General features: G+C 34.7%; 2 protein-coding genes, 1 long non-coding RNA gene and 1 other non-coding gene across 4 annotated transcripts; 3 read left to right on the top strand and 1 right to left on the bottom strand.

The window, feature by feature from the left end:
* The first annotated feature begins 1,678 nt into the window (after positions 1-1,678).
* On the top strand, positions 1,679-5,738 carry LOC125581419 (sulfate transporter 2.1). Its single transcript, XM_048746807.1, has 10 exons — positions 1,679-2,163; positions 2,268-2,316; positions 2,458-2,906; positions 3,351-3,581; positions 3,667-3,793; positions 4,123-4,409; positions 4,510-4,703; positions 4,808-4,902; positions 5,148-5,224; positions 5,314-5,738. The coding sequence occupies exons 1-10, from the start codon at positions 1,771-1,773 to the stop codon at positions 5,443-5,445; spliced, it is 2,034 nt and encodes a 677-aa protein (XP_048602764.1). The 5' UTR covers positions 1,679-1,770; the 3' UTR covers positions 5,446-5,738.
* Positions 5,739-7,721: 1,983 nt separating this feature from the next.
* On the top strand, positions 7,722-10,240 carry LOC106418502. Its single transcript, XM_013859224.3, has 3 exons — positions 7,722-8,176; positions 8,595-9,340; positions 9,675-10,240. The coding sequence occupies exons 1-3, from the start codon at positions 7,889-7,891 to the stop codon at positions 10,123-10,125; spliced, it is 1,485 nt and encodes a 494-aa protein (XP_013714678.2). The 5' UTR covers positions 7,722-7,888; the 3' UTR covers positions 10,126-10,240.
* An 843-nt stretch (positions 10,241-11,083) lies between these two features.
* TRNAR-ACG lies at positions 11,084-11,156 on the bottom strand. Its single transcript has one exon. It is a non-coding gene; the product is annotated as a tRNA-Arg (tRNA).
* A 1,161-nt stretch (positions 11,157-12,317) lies between these two features.
* On the top strand, positions 12,318-17,323 carry LOC125581418. Its single transcript, XR_007319029.1, has 4 exons — positions 12,318-13,870; positions 14,757-14,836; positions 14,934-15,039; positions 16,122-17,323. It is a non-coding gene; the product is annotated as an uncharacterized LOC125581418 (long non-coding RNA).
* The last annotated feature ends 29 nt before the right edge of the window (positions 17,324-17,352 follow it).

Below are 17,352 nucleotides of genomic sequence, written 5' to 3'. Positions count from 1 at the left end.
TTGGTGTATTCAATGGTTTAACATTTGATTTTATCGAGTTTGTTTAAAACAACTTCCAAAATCGAGAATATAATACAATACTCGCAATCAAAAGATCTTTGTTTCTTGTAAATTTTTGGATTATGGCGAAGATATGATCTAGTTAACATTGTGTAAAATACTAAGGTCCATACTTATATGGGCTTTTGTTGTTGCATCTTTGAAGCCCATCTAACTTTCGGAAGATTTTCAGGATCTACCGTGTACGCGCGGTGAACACACGTGCGAGTAGATAAAATGAAACGTGTTTATGGATTACGTTGACAGTTAGGTGAGTATTGCTGACAACTTAACTCGTCGAATATAATACTCAACTCCACGTAGACTTTTGACATTGAAAGGAAAAAATTACTGTCTCTCTTTTCTTTTTGTTCCCAATTCTATCAAACAAAGGTTTTTAAGTTTCATTAACTTTTCATAATAATAAATATTTGGATTCAGATTTTTTTGTTTCATACGTACCTAAACTAAAAGAGTTGGAAAAGAACCTAACAATTGTCGAGGAACAAAACTTAGAGTTATCCAAATCGAAACCATGATGTCACATATAATTTGTTTCATATATGGACCCCGATGATATTCGCATCAGATTCTTACTTCTTACATCTGCTGCAAATGTAAACAAGATGTCACTTATTTATTACTAATATTATTTAGTAGGAAAGTGATCCGTATGCCCATGCTTACTCCATATGCCAAACATCATGCAGTTGTCTTCCATCTGATGTGTTTCTCCTCACAAACTATATTTTAATTTCAAAACTTTTCTGTGATTAAGAAGATAAAGAGTTAAAAAGATATTTAAAATGTTTGTGTTCACAATGTTATTGTTGCAAAGAGACAGCAAATGTTGTTGATCTGGCCTACTCAAAATTGCTTAGTTGAACGGTTATACGTTAGGTTAATTGCCCAATTTTAAGCTCTAACTGAAGAATAATTACATTTTCGGATATTCAAAAGAATACAAATTTTAAAATTCGCTAAAAGGAAAACATAAATACATGCGCAACAAAGATCTCGAGGGCTTTGACTTTGGTCTGGATTGAGACCCATGAAGTTCGAGGCACACATATAGTGTCATCTCCACTTGCTCCGACCAAGACAAAGACATTTCATCTATTGGCTGTGGCATAACCACTTCACTTTTAAAACCCATCACACGTTCCATCATTGGCCTATCCACAAGTCCGAATAATGTAAACATATAAACCATTTCAAGTATTCAAGGTCGAAACAATTTATGATCAGATTTATCTATCAAACCTCATAAACTATGTTTTCACCTATCGATCATAAAACGTGTTGATAAAAGCACCATTTCATTTTCACCTACCACGTCATTCTCAGGTATCCAAAGTAATTAATAATTACCCATATGTTTTATAGGCATTTTTTACTCGTTGGATATTCTGAAAAATCAAGATATTCATATTCAATCTGCTTCCTTATGATAGTAATAACCCAAGATATTTCATTTCATGTACAGGAAAGTATTATATTTGTTGTAAAGCCTTCTTTTCAATTTAATATATTTAGCCTTTAACCTTTAACAAGTTTTTTTTGTGCTTTTGGTTTAATTAACAAAAAATGGACACCATGAGATTCCACTAACTCATGTGTATATAAGCATTAGCGAGTCCGTCCATTCACTTCAGCATCAACACACTTTGAATGCTCAATCACAGCTTCTCTTCATAGGTAATCTTCCACGCAACCGCAGAAATTAAGAAGATGAAAGAACGAGATTCAGAGAGTTTTGAATCTCTCTCTCAAGTTCTCCCAAACACTTCAAATTCGGCACGCATGATCCAGATGTCCATGGCCAACTCAGGTTCAGCTGCACCCGCACCTGCCGGTCAAGACCACCTTGACCGGTCAAAATGGCTGCTTGACTGCCCTGAACCACCAAGCCCGTGGCAAGAGCTTAAGACTCAAGTCAAAGAATCTTACCTAACCAAAGCCAAAAAGTTCAAATCACTTCGAAAACAGCCTCTCCCAAAACGAATCCTCTTTATCCTCCAAGCCGTTTTCCCAATCTTTGGTTGGTGCAGAAACTACAAACTCACCATGTTCAAGAACGACCTCATGGCTGGTTTAACTCTCGCTAGCCTCTGCATTCCTCAGGTATATATATTTATTTATTTATATATAACATAAACAAAATAATAATCTTTTGATCCTCTTGGAGATCTTAATTAACTATTTTAATTCTTTTTCTTTTTCTATAGAGCATTGGTTATGCCACTCTTGCAAAGCTTGATCCTCAGTATGGCCTATGTAAGTTTATATTTCAAATACAAGAAAAAATATCTCCTGAACAATATTTTCTGTGGGTGTTAATATTCTTGAACTATACACTTTTTTTTGTTCACAAAAACAAAGAACTATACTTATATGTGGACCGTTACACATTTATAGATACAAGTGTGGTACCACCATTGATTTACGCATTGATGGGGACATCAAGAGAGATAGCAATCGGACCAGTGGCTGTAGTATCTCTCCTTGTATCCTCAATGTTGCAGAAACTAATCGATCCAGAAACAGATCCCTTGGGCTACAAGAAACTCGTCCTGACCACAACTTTCTTCGCTGGAATCTTCCAAGCTTCTTTCGGGATTTTCAGATTAGGGTTTCTGGTGGATTTTCTGTCGCACGCAGCTATAGTAGGGTTCATGGGTGGTGCAGCTATTGTTATAGGACTCCAACAGCTTAAGGGTTTGCTTGGTATCACTAACTTCACTACGAACACTGACATTGTATCTGTTCTTCGAGCTGTCTGGCGATCTTGTCATCAACAATGGAGTCCTCACACTTTCATCCTCGGATGTTCTTTCCTCAGTTTTATCCTTATCACTCGCTTCATCGTAAGTAAATTTAAAGTTACGTTATATATAGCACTAAATCTTACTTTAATTATGGGTTTTGGATTTAACCAATTAGCAATAACTTCAAGTATTGTTGTTTATTGAGTTCATAACAAGTATGATGACATATACAATTTTATGATTCTATATTCAAATATGTATATTTTTGGTAATCAACTATATTTAAATATTACTTTTCACGTTTTGGAAATATAACATTTTCGTTATCTTTTACCAAACTCTTGTGTTTATTGATATTATTATCTAAAATTTTAGGTTCATTTCAAAGAAGCACACATGTAAATATAGAACACATGTAAATATATACTTAAATTTGAGTTCATTTTAATGTGGCTTCTATCAATAAAAATATTTAGCGGAGATTTCTAGAAATAGATAGCGATTATAAGTGAATTTAGCACTCAGTTTATTTTTATATATCAGGGGAAGAAGAACAAAAAGCTGTTTTGGCTACCAGCAATAGCTCCGTTGATTTCCGTCGTAGTGTCAACGTTGATGGTGTTTCTCACTAAAGCCGACGAGCATGGCGTGAAGACGGTGAAGCACATCAAAGGAGGTCTTAATCCCATCTCAATTAACGATCTTGAGTTTAATACTCCTCATCTTGGACATATCGCTAAAATCGGATTAATCGTTGCCATTGTTGCATTAACCGTAAGTCATTAACCTTTCAGTAACAATTACTTATTTTCTAATACAAATTTGATTAACTAATTAATTTTGTTTCTATTTTTATCAGGAGGCCATTGCGGTGGGAAGGTCCTTCGCCGGAATTAAAGGGTATAGACTTGATGGAAACAAAGAAATGGTGGCCATTGGATTTATGAATGTTATTGGCTCCTTCACATCTTGTTATGCTGCTACTGGTAATTAATTAACTAATCTTTTCTAAACATAGAAATACCACTATCCTACTATATACAATTGACTTATGGACCACTTTTTAAGTGGAACGTGAGGTACTACTCATAAAAGTCATTTTTGGTGGATGAATATAATTTGCATACGTATTGATTTCTAGACTCCCTAAAACTTATCAATTAAAATCTAAGATTTATTAGAAAATAACATTTAAAAAAAACGTAAATAAATTATAGATACATGTAATGAATTTCTCTATTCAAGTTTGACGTTTTTCATATGCATGACATAATTATAACGACTCTTTTCCTTTTCATAATTTTGCTTTAATTAGGTTCTTTCTCTCGGACGGCGGTGAACTTCGCTGCCGGATGTGAGACGGCCATGTCGAACATTGTAATGGCGGTTACAGTTTTTGTAGCACTCGAGTGCTTAACGAGACTTCTCTACTATACTCCGATAGCGATCCTCGCGTCCATAATCCTCTCAGCACTTCCGGGATTAATTGACATTGATGAAGCTATTCACATTTGGAAAATCGATAAACTGGACTTTCTTGCTCTCATTGGAGCTTTCTTTGGCGTTTTATTCGGTTCTGTCGAGATCGGACTCCTCGTTGCGGTACTAATAAACATGAAGTTTAAAGCAAGCTAGATACCACTAAATAAAGTTATAGTAGTTCTTATTATATTTGTTATAAAGAGTTTATTTGATTGTGCAGGTAGTTATTTCGTTCGCGAAGATCATACTCATATCTATTCGACCAGGGATTGAAACCTTAGGGAGAATGCCCGGGACCGACACTTTTGCAGATACTGATCAATATCCTATGTCGGTTAAGACTCCCGGAGTGTTGATTTTTCGTGTCAAGTCTGCCTTGTTGTGCTTTGCTAATGCTAGTTCCATTGAGGAAAGGTAATAAAATATAAATCTTTGGATACAAATTTTTTGATTTCAAATTTAAAAAGTTTTTGGAGTACATATATTCAACCATGCCATGTAAATATGCTTGCTTGTAGGATTATGGGATGGATAAGGCAGGAAGAAGAAGGTGATGAAAACACAAAGAGCAACGCTAAGAGAAATATCCTCTTTGTCGTCCTTGATATGTCAAGTAAGTTGACTTACATACAATAATGTAAAGTTATATTATACTATAACTTACCACATCTTTTTTTTTTTTTTTTGTTCAAACTTACCACATCTTTTAAACAATGATCGATATATACAATTTACTTGTTTTACCGACTATCGAAAGATGTCTCAAACCTTCTTTTTTTTCTTATTATATATCGAAAATAATTACAATAGGGAAATATTTTTTTTGTTCTAACATTTCTCCTATTTATTAATTTATAGATTTAATAAACGTCGATACATCGGGGATTACTGCCTTGGTGGAGCTCCATAACAATCTAATCCAAAATGGTGTTGAGGTAAATTTTGTTCTTACAAAGTTATAATAATCCCATGTACTATATAAAAAATAAAGACAAAAGTAAATATCATTTTGTTTGTGTTGCAGCTGGTGATCGTTAACCCTAAGTGGACAGTGATCCACAAGCTGAATCAAACAAAGTTCATCAGCAAAATCGGTGGCAAAGTTTATTTGACAATCGGAGAAGCTGTCGATGCTTGCTTTGGATTAAAAGTTTAAGATCTAATCAACATGCATGTTTTACGGAGTGTTGCATGTGAATTTTATGTGAGTTCAATTTAGTAACTTAAATGCGACGTGTGCATGTGATGATGTATAATTATTAAGTACGTATGTGTAATGTAGAGTGCCTTGGTACGTAAGCTCGGTCGTGATTAAATAAAAGTCATGCAATCTGTAGTATGACGATCGATGCATGGGTCTGTGTAAAACAATGCATGCGATTTGGAAACAATGTATAAAGATGTAAGTGTGAGTTCGAGAAATATATATTGGTAGTTGTAATGTACTAATGTTATCGTGTTAAATATGTCTAATTTTGTGTCTGCAAAGTCTTCATCCATCACTAATGTTTCGACGAAATTTCGTATTATATCTAGAAACGAATATGAATACAAAACACACATGTCTAAGTTCAATGTATCTTAATCCGTTGAACAAGAAGTAATTAGTGGAGGGACTTTATAGGGTAAGTATTGATGTCACTTGGAAAATTCAAGAGAGGAGACGTTTATATTGGGATGGCTAATGATGTTCCCCAATTTAAAAGTCTAATGCACTTTTTGAGTTTTAATTATTGGAGTTAATGGGAGCTACTGTTTTCATCACGATCTTCTCCTGATTCCTCACGGCTTCAACAATATGCGTCTAGGTTCACTGAATCTGATTAAGATTTGCCAAGGTCCATGTTTCCTCGTCCCTGTCTATTTAAAACTAGTAAAGTGTTAACTAGTAGTAGTATATGATCTGAATCACTAATTAACAATTCTAAAAACAAAAACCACTAACTAATACTTCAAGTTGCGTTTGTGGTCCGGTGCATATTTATTTATCCGTCCGGTCAATATATGTGTGTGTATTTATATTAACTAATATGGATGTTATGGATCTAAGATTCAGTTATGAGTCTCTTTACATATGTATAGTTAAGTAGAGGTCTTGCATCAAATTTACAGCTCAGAGGCTTTATGAAACTCTTTTTGTTTTGCTTTTACAATATAATTTCATCACGTTTTTATTACTGGTACTGTACATGGTTGACGAGAATCTTTAAAGATTGATATTGACCAATTTCCTCCAATGCTTTCAGCTACTATAATGGCGATGATTCTGAAAGGACGTATATCGATATTCACATTTACATGATACATTACTAGTTTACTACTGATACTGTTTCATAAAGATAGAAACTGAACTGAAACCCAATGAGGTATGTGACTAAAACCCCAAAAATATATAGCTGAAGCTAATATTCAGCTAATAGTTTTACTAGTCCAATAAGTGTCAAGTGTTAGTTCAAAGTGCTATGGACTCTTAAAACCCATATTATAATTTGGGCCATTTGCGGTCTAGACCAGCTAATGGGCATCTAGTCCGAAGCTAGCCCACTCCTTTGGTGTAATTCAACACTTATCATAACTCTAAATTGGTGTTATATTGCCATTTCTCACCAATACTACTTTTAAGAAACTAATTCTTTATTCTGTCAAGTAATAAAAGATTAAAGATCTCTCTATTTTATTAGCCATTAAAGTAAAATCCAAAATCCAGTATATATCAGCTATGGTTTGACGTTAGATTCTTCTATAGAAAATAGACATTTAATTATTTTTTCATTAAAAACTTGAACTAAGTAAAAGAGGTAAAAAAGTGAAGATTACTTAACTTCTATACATAATAAAACTAAATTATCCAATAAGAATATAAGAAGTGATTAATTATCATCAAATTCGTTTACTATTTTTCAAACAGATTCATTTTTTTTTACATCTACAGATTCATTTACTAAATACAAATTCTACAATGTAAACAACAAAAAACAACGGCCAATTAGCCAACTTGATCCGTTTTAGTAACATCTTGAGTTAAAAAAATTCTACACTTAATTAGATAAAATAAAACAAAAGAAATTAATCATATTATTAATCTTCATAAAACAGATGAATGACACGTCAAAACTAGGATAAACCAAGATAACAATTAAGAAAGCAGAAGAAACACAAAAAGGAAAACATATATTCTTACGATAAATAGATTGAAAGACAAGAATTATGCAAGATATATTACCAAAATTAAAATAGGAAACAAACAAGATTCCCCTTAAGTCTTGGAAGACTATATCATAAGACAAGATCAATTTCATCCGACCATAAAATGTAGGGTCCCACGTTCTGTGTTTCCATGAAATCGCATACGTCCACGTGTCACAGTTCACATCTGGACCGTACTCTGCTCTGGTCTTCATTCTTCTATTTTTCTACTATTACATTCGTCAACCTTTCAAGACTTCAGTTATCTCTTCACCGTCGAAACCAAGTGGGATACCATTGCGCGATCCTGACGCATCAGACCACCGATCTCAATCCGGAGAATATTCCACCGAATATTCGAATCCGGCGAAGATCCCACCGGAAACTCTGATCTTGCCAAGATCCATAAAGAAATGAAACGGGAGACTCTAACGTTGGTTCTGGTGTACTTCGCCGGAATCATGGAGAGAGCGGACGAGTCTCTTCTCCCAGGAGTTTACAAGGAGGTAGGAGAGGCTCTGCACGTTGACCCAACGGCTCTTGGAACGTTGACTCTGTTTCGTTCCATTGTTCAGACGTGTTGTTACCCTTTGGCCGCGTACTTATCTTCCAGACATAACCGTGCACACGTCATCGCTCTCGGCGCTTTCCTCTGGGCCACCGCTACTTTCCTCGTCGCCATCTCCACCACTTTCTTCCAGGTCTTGACTTCGTAACCGATCATTCTCTGTTTTTTAGTTGTAGTCAACTCAAATCAGATCTGAATAGAATAGAACAGAACAGAACATAGTCTTGAGATTTATATAGTTTGACGTGGAACATGTTTGGACTAGTTGACAATGGTTTGAAACAGTGATCTAAAAATCGGTGTAGGCGGCACCTAGGCTTCCGTTTAGTCTTATCGGAACAATTTTTGTAGAACGCATTTTTAAAAATTGGTTTACACGTTCAGAAAATCGGTTAATCAATAATCTTCTATAAATCGCTTAATTACCGCATAAAGATTTTTTTTAACATTGGTTCAAATGTCTGGAAAGGATAATCTCTTCTTGGGTTATTACATAGTTGCTGCCGTTGCTTTAGTTTTTTTTTTTATGTTGAGATTGTATTTGAAACCAGGTGGCAGTATCAAGAGGCTTGAACGGGATAGGACTCGCCATTGTAACACCCGCGATACAGTCTCTAGTCGCTGACTCGACCGAAGATAGTAACCGTGGCATGGCGTTTGGATGGTTAGGAGTCACTTCAAACATAGGTTCCATACTAGGCAATCTCTGCGCTATCCTCTTTGCATCCAAGTCTTTCAATGGCCTAGCTGGCTGGAGAGTCGCTTTCCTATTAGTAGGATTCGTAAGCGTGATAGTCGGTGTACTAGTCCGTCTCTTCGCAAACGACCCTCACTACAGTAACAAGACCATTACAAAACATGATAAAGACAAACCGTTCTGGTCAGACGTAAAAGATTTATTACAAGAAGCCAAGATGGTTGTAAAGATTCCCTCTTTCCAAATCTTTGTCGCTCAGGGAGTCTCAGGGTCTTTCCCTTGGTCAGCTTTAGCTTTTGCACCGTTGTGGTTAGAGCTTATAGGTTTCTCGCACAAAACAACAGCGGTTCTAGTAACGCTATTCACTGTCTCTTGCTCTGTTGGACATTTGTTTGGAGGATACATGGGTGATACACTTGCCAAGAAGTTCCCAAACGCTGGTAGGATTATACTCTCTCAGATAAGCTCTGGCTCGGCCATTCCTTTAGCTGCGATTTTGCTTCTTGGACTGCCTGATGATCCCTCCACGGCCTTTAGCCACGGTCTGGCTCTTGTCACCATGGGATTGTTCATCTCATGGAACGGTTCAGCTACAAACGGGTAAGTAAAATGCATATATATTTCAATCATATTTTTCTTTAGAAATATACCTCATAATAGCATTAAAACACCTTATATTTCAAAATTAGCACAAAAAGAGAAAATACCTGAAATAATATTTAACTAAAAGTGAAAAATACATTTTTATTTTTTATTTGGATTTAGATATAGTGATTAGGTTAGGATGGTTCGGATTAATTTAATAATATTATTTTTAGTTTAGTGCTAATTTAGTCATTTTGCTAATTTTGTAGTAATGTTTTTTGTGATATTTATAAGTCCTTTGTCATTTTCTTTAATCCCTGAAGAATTTACTTGAAATGGTTTTATACAGTCCTATATTTGCAGAGATTGTTCCAGAGAGAGCTAGGACAAGCATCTACGCGTTAGACAGATCATTCGAGTCGATATTAGCTTCATTTGCTCCTCCTATAGTAGGGATGCTTGCTCAGAACGTGTATGGATACAAACCAATCCCAGAAGGATCCTCAAGCGTGATGAAGATTGAAACAGACAGAGAGAACGCAGCATCGCTAGCTAAAGCATTATACTCAGCTATAGGGATCCCTATGGTGATATGTTGCACGATCTACTCGTTCCTGTATTGCACGTACCCTAGGGACAGAGATAGAGCGAAAATGCAGGCTTTGATCGAGTCAGAGATGCTGCAGCTCAATGAAGAAGAAGAGGATGATAAGTTTGGGATTGAAGTCAAGTATTTTGGAGATGAGGAACACGATGAGACTTATCTGCTGAAGCAGGAGCAGAGTGAGAGTGTCAGATGATGATTTGAGTTGGTTATAGAAAGACTAAGTTATAATTATAAGTGTTTTTTTTTTCTTTTTGTAAAAGAACAGCACGTAAGTGCAATAGAATATGGTAGATAACATTTACAGAACAGTGTGACAGGAGTATATGAGAAACAGTAATCTAAAAACGATTAGGTTTCTGCCTACACGGTAAATCAGATCTAAATGAAACAATATTTCTTGAACGATTTAAAAAAAAAAAATTGGTTAGGCATTAATCGGTTTAAATGATAGCCTAATCAATAATTAAGTGCTTAACAACCTAACAATTTCTTGAATATTGTTGAGAAGTTAAGTGTTGATCAGAATGATATTTGGTTCGTATTTAATTTGGTAAAAACATAGGATGAGTAATACCGAACCGGAATAAACCGGATCCGACAGAAACAGGCAGGCGCGTCAGTAGTTTGGAGTTATTTCTTTTACTCTTGTTTCCCTCGTTCTCTCGACCTCTCGCTTCTTTCATCTTCTTTGAGCTGTTTTCACTTCCAGTGTCCGATTGAAGAAGAGAGACTAGAACCGTCACCTGTATGCTGGTGTACTGTTGTTCGTTTAGTAGCAGTAATGGAAGAAGCAGCAGCAGTAAGCAGAAAAAAACGTAAGTTCTCATTTCCTTATTTAGTTTTGAGTGCTTATAGAATTCGTGGTAAAGTTCTTATTCATTTTGAAGGAGTAAAGATGAAAGGAACAGATTACCAAAAAAAGATGAAAAGGAACAATGTTACAATGGTTTTGTTATTTTCCTGCGGTTTTATTTATGGTGTGTATGTAACTAAAGAGATTCAAGAGAATGTGTTGCAATTTGTATAAATTACATTCTCTCTTGTATTAAGATATGGCTTCAGTATTTTTTTGCAAAGGGACATCCTTTAATGTTTTGTATATACTATAGAGAGGTTGATGGTGGTAAAAAATAAAAACAACATAAAAAGTACGACTCTGCTGGGGATCGAACCCAGAATCTCTGGTTTCGTAGACCAGCGCCTTATCCATTGGGCCACAGAGTCATTTGATTACTTTTAAATTTTAAAAGTCATAGTAAATGTTCTAACGAAAATAACAACTCATGCATTAACAATATAAGACAATCTCCATTAATGGTGCTCTAATTCACTCTAAAATAGAGTAACATAGAATTGAATTTGCTCAAATAGTTAACTCTATAATAGAGTAGAATATAGAAGAATGTTGTTTATTTACTCTATATTTGGAGTTAAAAACATAATTTTTTTATATTTCACTCTATTATAGAGTCAACCATTGGAGCAAATCTAACACTATGATATGATATGTTACTTTATTTTAAAGTGAAATATAGATGAAATTATAGAATATTATTGGAGATGCCTTAAGTAATATGTTTATATGTGTAATATTCAAAATATCACTAAGCAATGATTAAGCTTCTTATAGAAAATTATTGTTTAACTATGTCTTTTATTTATTTATCAAAGTTTAACTATGTCTACCATTTTTTGAACGTTTAAAAAATCAGTTTGAAAAAATGGTTTTGTTTAATTAGAGTCCCACATTGTTAATAATGATGTTCATTGGGCAATAATATGTGATGTGGCAATAATACGTGATGTGAATTAGGTCTAACACTAATATGTTTAGTTCCTATTTGCCAAAGCGGAGACCTATACCTAATTTTAGAACATTGCGCATGGGTATAACAGTTTTCTCTACCAGTTTCTGTAGCTTCTCAGGACGAGAGGGTTTTATTGAGAGTACCTACGAGAGAGTTCGATGATACGGGAACGTTTCGCTTGAGAGTTATCGACGCAGCCTAGGACAGCAAGAATCCCACACATAGTGGCGGTAATACAGAACACAACGGCTTCTGAGAACATATTCTTACCTTTGAAAGTCCAACAAGAATCTTATGCTCTGTTCTGACTTGCTCAATAAAAAGACTTGTTCACAATGATTAAAAATTCCAATATATATCATCAGTTCAGTTAATTATATGAGATATTTGATTTATCTCTATACATTATAGATGAGATATTTCATTTACCTCTTCATATATCTAAATGAAGTGGAATAAGCTTATAGTTTCGCTAGGTTTTCTGTAACTGTTCCTGGTAATATATACTGACTTGGGTGATGGGAAAGATTAGATAGTTTCCTTAAGGATGATGTGCAATGTTCTCTGAAGTATATTGTTTATGTCTTTGATTCTGTTCTCATTTGTTTGTCTACAATGCCATGAAAGATATTAGTTACTGTTTATAGGTCTCTCCTTCTTCGTCTTATACTATATAGGGAATCTGATTGCATATGAACCGATGATAAATAATAATAATCTTAAAAGGCTATAAACAATGTTCTCTCATCCATTCCACTTTCTATACAAGATCTTGACTTGCAGATTTGGTTCATATTCACACTAACTGACATTCTGTCTGCTGATGCAGTTTTCAAGCTAATCAATATATTCCTCTTCCAAGCCACTCTCTTGTGTGATGAATGACAACGTAGTGGAGTTGTTCTACCATCTCCTACTACTGTGGTCATTTCACTGATATTTTATTCTTGAGTTTCTTAATTCAAGGGACTTGTCAGCCATTTGGGACTTATATATGTCCAACACATATAACAATCCCACTTTCTGCACCATAAATGATACATAATAAGTCATATTCAAACCCACATTGGCAATGAGAGAAAGTCTCTGTTACCATGTTTCACTTTCAAGCCATGTGGAGTTTGCTAGGGAAGGAAGGTCGCTTCAGTTCAATACAGGTATCTCATCATGTTGGGTAGCTGAAAGAGTTTTGTTGTTGTGGAGTCCTGCTTGTTTATAACTGTGTTTTGATTCACATGTTTCCTGGTTCATGTCCAAAAAGGGTTCTGCAGATTTCCTGTTGTTGGAATAACTAGATAGTTGAAATAGCAATGATCTTGTTCATGCTGATTCACCTAATTTAGTTTATCTGAAGATTAAGTCAAAGATATTCTCAAAGATCTATCTGCCACAATATTATATAGGTGAAATCGTCAAACTTTTAGACTTTTATGCAGAGTTTAATTATTGTTATTACTTTTCACTATTATCTTAAGTTTTGGGGGTGGGCATCTGTAATCTGTGTGCTGTTCACATCCATCAGTCTGAGTCTACAGTTTATCTTTCTGTGTTGTTAAATAGTTTTGGGAGAGCTCTTGTGTGTTTTTTGTTTTTCTGAAAAAGATAGGGAAAATTTTGAAGATTTAAGGGATAAGTCAGTGTTTCCTCAATGTTAAGTGCTATCAATTTAGAATAAGTACAAAAGGCTTAGGACAAATAGCAGATCTAAAGGCGTTTGTCTATGGATAGCTTTTATGTTCTTTATTGGAACTCCTTTTAAAGACCTGACGTACCAACCCCAACCATGTGTTTTAGAGTTATGCACAGCTTTTTATGATGCTTTTGTTATGACTATTCTATTGTGGATCCTATTCTTACGTATATATTCATGCAGAGATCTTCGTACTTTTCGGGTCAGGCCATGTGACTTACTTTTCATGCAAAAAGCTTCCCCAGTCTTTTGTCTTTAAACTCTTATACTTTCGTGAAAAGATCCAACACTTTAGCCAGTTTGTTTTAGCTACCACCTTCTTAAAAGCAACAATGTTGTTTTGACAGCCTTTCAAATTTTCTTGTCTTCTGTTTGATGCTTGATGGTGAGGCAGAACGATAAACTCAAAGAACATGGCGAGTGGCATGGAAATTTCTTAGGTTCGTAAATGCTTTTTTCCATCTTTTTGTTTAGTCACTACTCACTAGTATACTCAATTACAATATTTAATGAAGCAAATGTGGTTGCTCGAGCACAGACGAGCTTACTATAGTAAAAGTCTTTCAAAATTTGATGGTTTTTCCGCTGGTTTTGAGCTATGTTGATTGGTGATTTTGAAGGAACTATCTAGGGAGTAGGGAATATCATTTTTCAAACACATAATTCACGAAAAAGATCACACAAATATACCGTTCCACCTTTATCACATGACTGGTAAAGTTAATTAGCTTTTTTAGCTGTGTTATTTGTCCCTCATTTGTCAAGGTGAAAGCTGGACAGACTCTATATACTTATTTTAAGATTGTTTACTGAACAAATCTCGTTTGCTTGGTAATACTTTGTAGTTGTACTGACTTCATCTCCTTTTCATAGTAAAGCTCACATTTCCAAAAAAAAAAGTACTCTATATGTTGTCTAGATGTTGGCGAAGATTTGTGAAAAACTAAACATATACATTAATTTTATCATAGTTAGGATATGGTGAAGGTTAGGACCTTTGGAACCCCCCTATAAGAGCTTTTAGTGAGAAGGCACTTAAACTCAACCAGGAACCGAGTTGAGATAGCCACTACAAATCCTTTTTGGATTCTAAACTTTTTTATTCTACCTATTTGCAATATATGTAGCAAAGATGATGTGTTTTTACTAATATAAGGAGTAGTTGGTTTATTATTAGTATATAATATATAGATATATAGATACATTTTATATCCAGTTTGATGATTAAGGTGTTTATGTATATAGAATACCAATAAAACACATAGCTGGCTTGCTTTATGATGCCTAATTAACCTTGTTTAACTAATCAATCTTATTTGTTTATAGCTAGTGGCCTCTAAGCTCATGGGCTATGTATATGGGGATTTCAGTTTGGGCTTTGCTATATTGGGTTTAACAAAACTGAGGTTAGACAATCCTAAACATGCTTTTATGTGGTGTAATTCTCTTCTAAGATTTGCAGTGAGCTCAAGATAAACTGTTTGAACCTATTTTCTATGGCAGGTATAATCAGAGAAAGCAAATGATATTAATACCTCAAAGGAGGTGGAGACACAAAAACTTGTGAACAAAAATGGAAAAAGAGATGTAATCCTTCTTGAAATTCCTGGTAAATAATATATATAGTATATATTTCTAAGGCACTGCTTAATTTTGATAAAAACAGACAAAATTATGACATCGTCAAATCATATTTGCTTTCATTTTCGTTAAGTTGGTGTTCCTAATATGATAGGTTTCTTATGATGATTTTATTTCCTGCATTCTCTATATTCCCTAGATTGCCTCTAGCCAGACTTTGGGCAAACACTCTGCAGTTACATGCACCTTAACTAACTAAGATCTAGATTGACTCTAGTCCTTGAGCAACTTGGTTTGTAGGAGATACACATTCCTCGATAGTTTTATTCTTTTTGCATTTATACAGAAACTTTACTTTGTTAAACTCTCTTCATCTGTTTTTCTTCGTTGCTGTGGGTATTATATGCTAAAGGCTAGACATCACTGTTGCATCCAAAACAACACATCTTTAGAGCTCTTGGATGGCATATTCTTCCATTGTTAGCATCCATGTCTTTCGCTGTCTCTAGCTGTAAAACGACGTACACCACAAAAGAAGTTCAGCCACCTAAAATGACGTTTAGTGGTTGATAGTTAACTAAAAACAACACGTAAGACCACACGTTTTAGTTCATATAGTATTTGACTGACTTTATAAAATTAATGGTAGACATTCTTGTTCTTCCTTTTCATTTTGTCATGTTCTTGAGGTTTCTTGTGACGATGCTTTTTCTACGTACCAGATGCTCCAGCAATGTTGGGCGTAACGGTTGAGAAAACTATGTGCTAATTTAGTATTCCAAATGAATTGAGTAAGCAATAAGATTTTGAATGGTGATTTCTTGTTTCACTTTCTGGATTTGAATAATATTTTGAGTTACAAAGACTAATGCCTTTTAGACCACTATCATATAAAACTAATAACTTCTATACGTAACCACCGTTAATTTGATTACTACAGACAAAATAGAAATTACCAAACAGATTTCCTGTACCCATCGCTGTATTCCATGCTAGTGCTAGAATGTGAACAGTTGAAAAGAGGATGTTGAAAATTATACGTATATATACGTGTGCATACTTGCGTGATGATACACGTGTGTCTGACATTTTTTCTTCTTGGTTTTACAGTCACAACTTTCGTAACTTGTTGGAATTTCTTTCAAGAACCTCAATGATGCTAATCATATCCGAAAACGCGCATTCTGGTTTCCTCTGACTTGTGTAAGTACCAAGATTTAAGTATTAAAACTACAGATAAGCCCTACGCACCTTATTAAAGGTATATTCACGTTTATGTAAAATAGGTAATTAAAGGGTTAACTATGTTCATTGGTGGCATAGAAAGTCCGAGAATTTAGACGCGTTGGTTAGAAACTTAGGAGAAGAAGCAATTCAGTTGTTTAGCTGACATTTACAACCAAGTTGTTTTTTTTTTTTAATAAGAGGAAGAGAACGGTTTAAGTGACATCACATATTTCATAATTAATACTTTTGTAAGAACCTAGTGTCTTCCTTAATTTTTTAGTATTTTGTGTACCTGCTTCCTCTATTCGAGACTGTGGTCCACTCTGTGAGGAACCCTAATGCAACAAGCAATTCAAATCCCTCTTTCCCTAAATTTAATTAATACTTTTGTAAGAGTTCTCGTTTTTTAATCCCTATTTGAAAGTTCGTAGGCTTGTATATCTCGTAGCTAGGTATACACGATGATACCCGCAAGCTTAAACCATTTTAAACTCTAGGATACATGTTCATGGGATTATTTCACTTTGATACGATGAATCGAAACCCTACACGTTCCGGATGCTTGTATAATGAAACTGACAAAATGGCTTCATTAATAGGCTTCTGATATGGCTCTATATCCTCTACATGAAAAAATTAATAGTTACTTGCATGTTGGTCTAAATGAAAGTTGTATTTGTTGGGTAATCTAGGCAATGGTAATTTGTCAAGCTTCATGCGTATTCATATGTTTATACTTGCAGTGAATGAATAATGAGTTAAATGACAATTTGGTATTGAGAATCCATACAAAAGCTTCATTTTCACCTACAGGTACTGCCTACACTAAAATATCTTCTGGAAACTGACAGATTCTGATGCCCTCATTTGGTAAAACATTTCTTGTTTGATTTTTCTATGTTTCTTGATATGATGTCTTTCAGTTTGAAACTCTGCACGAAACCTGTGATCTTCATTATATAGAAGACACAGAAGAAAAGGACAAACTCAAAATATGCCATTGGCTGATTTTTTTTAGGCCGAGGGAGAAAGTCTTTTAGGTTTTGAAGATGGTGGAGATTTAGATAATTTTCTGCACCCACCTATCCTCTAACCAGCTCTTCCCTAATCGTCA

This window comes from Brassica napus, chromosome C2 (genome assembly GCF_020379485.1).
Source record: "Brassica napus cultivar Da-Ae chromosome C2, Da-Ae, whole genome shotgun sequence".
NCBI lineage: Eukaryota > Viridiplantae > Streptophyta > Magnoliopsida > Brassicales > Brassicaceae > Brassica > Brassica napus.
This window is presented reverse-complemented; position numbering and strand designations above follow the sequence as displayed.

Coding starts and splice junctions, on each gene's coding strand:
- LOC125581419 (XM_048746807.1), top strand. CDS start 1,771: ATGAAAGAACGAGATTCAGAGAGTTTTGAATCTCTCTCTCAAGTTCTC. Junction 2,164..2,267: donor CTAGCCTCTGCATTCCTCAG/GTATATATATTT, acceptor CTTTTTCTATAG/AGCATTGGTTATGCCACTCT. Junction 2,317..2,457: donor TGATCCTCAGTATGGCCTAT/GTAAGTTTATAT, acceptor ACACATTTATAG/ATACAAGTGTGGTACCACCA.
- LOC106418502 (XM_013859224.3), top strand. CDS start 7,889: ATGAAACGGGAGACTCTAACGTTGGTTCTGGTGTACTTCGCCGGAATC. Junction 8,177..8,594: donor TCTCCACCACTTTCTTCCAG/GTCTTGACTTCG, acceptor ATTTGAAACCAG/GTGGCAGTATCAAGAGGCTT. Junction 9,341..9,674: donor AACGGTTCAGCTACAAACGG/GTAAGTAAAATG, acceptor GGTTTTATACAG/TCCTATATTTGCAGAGATTG.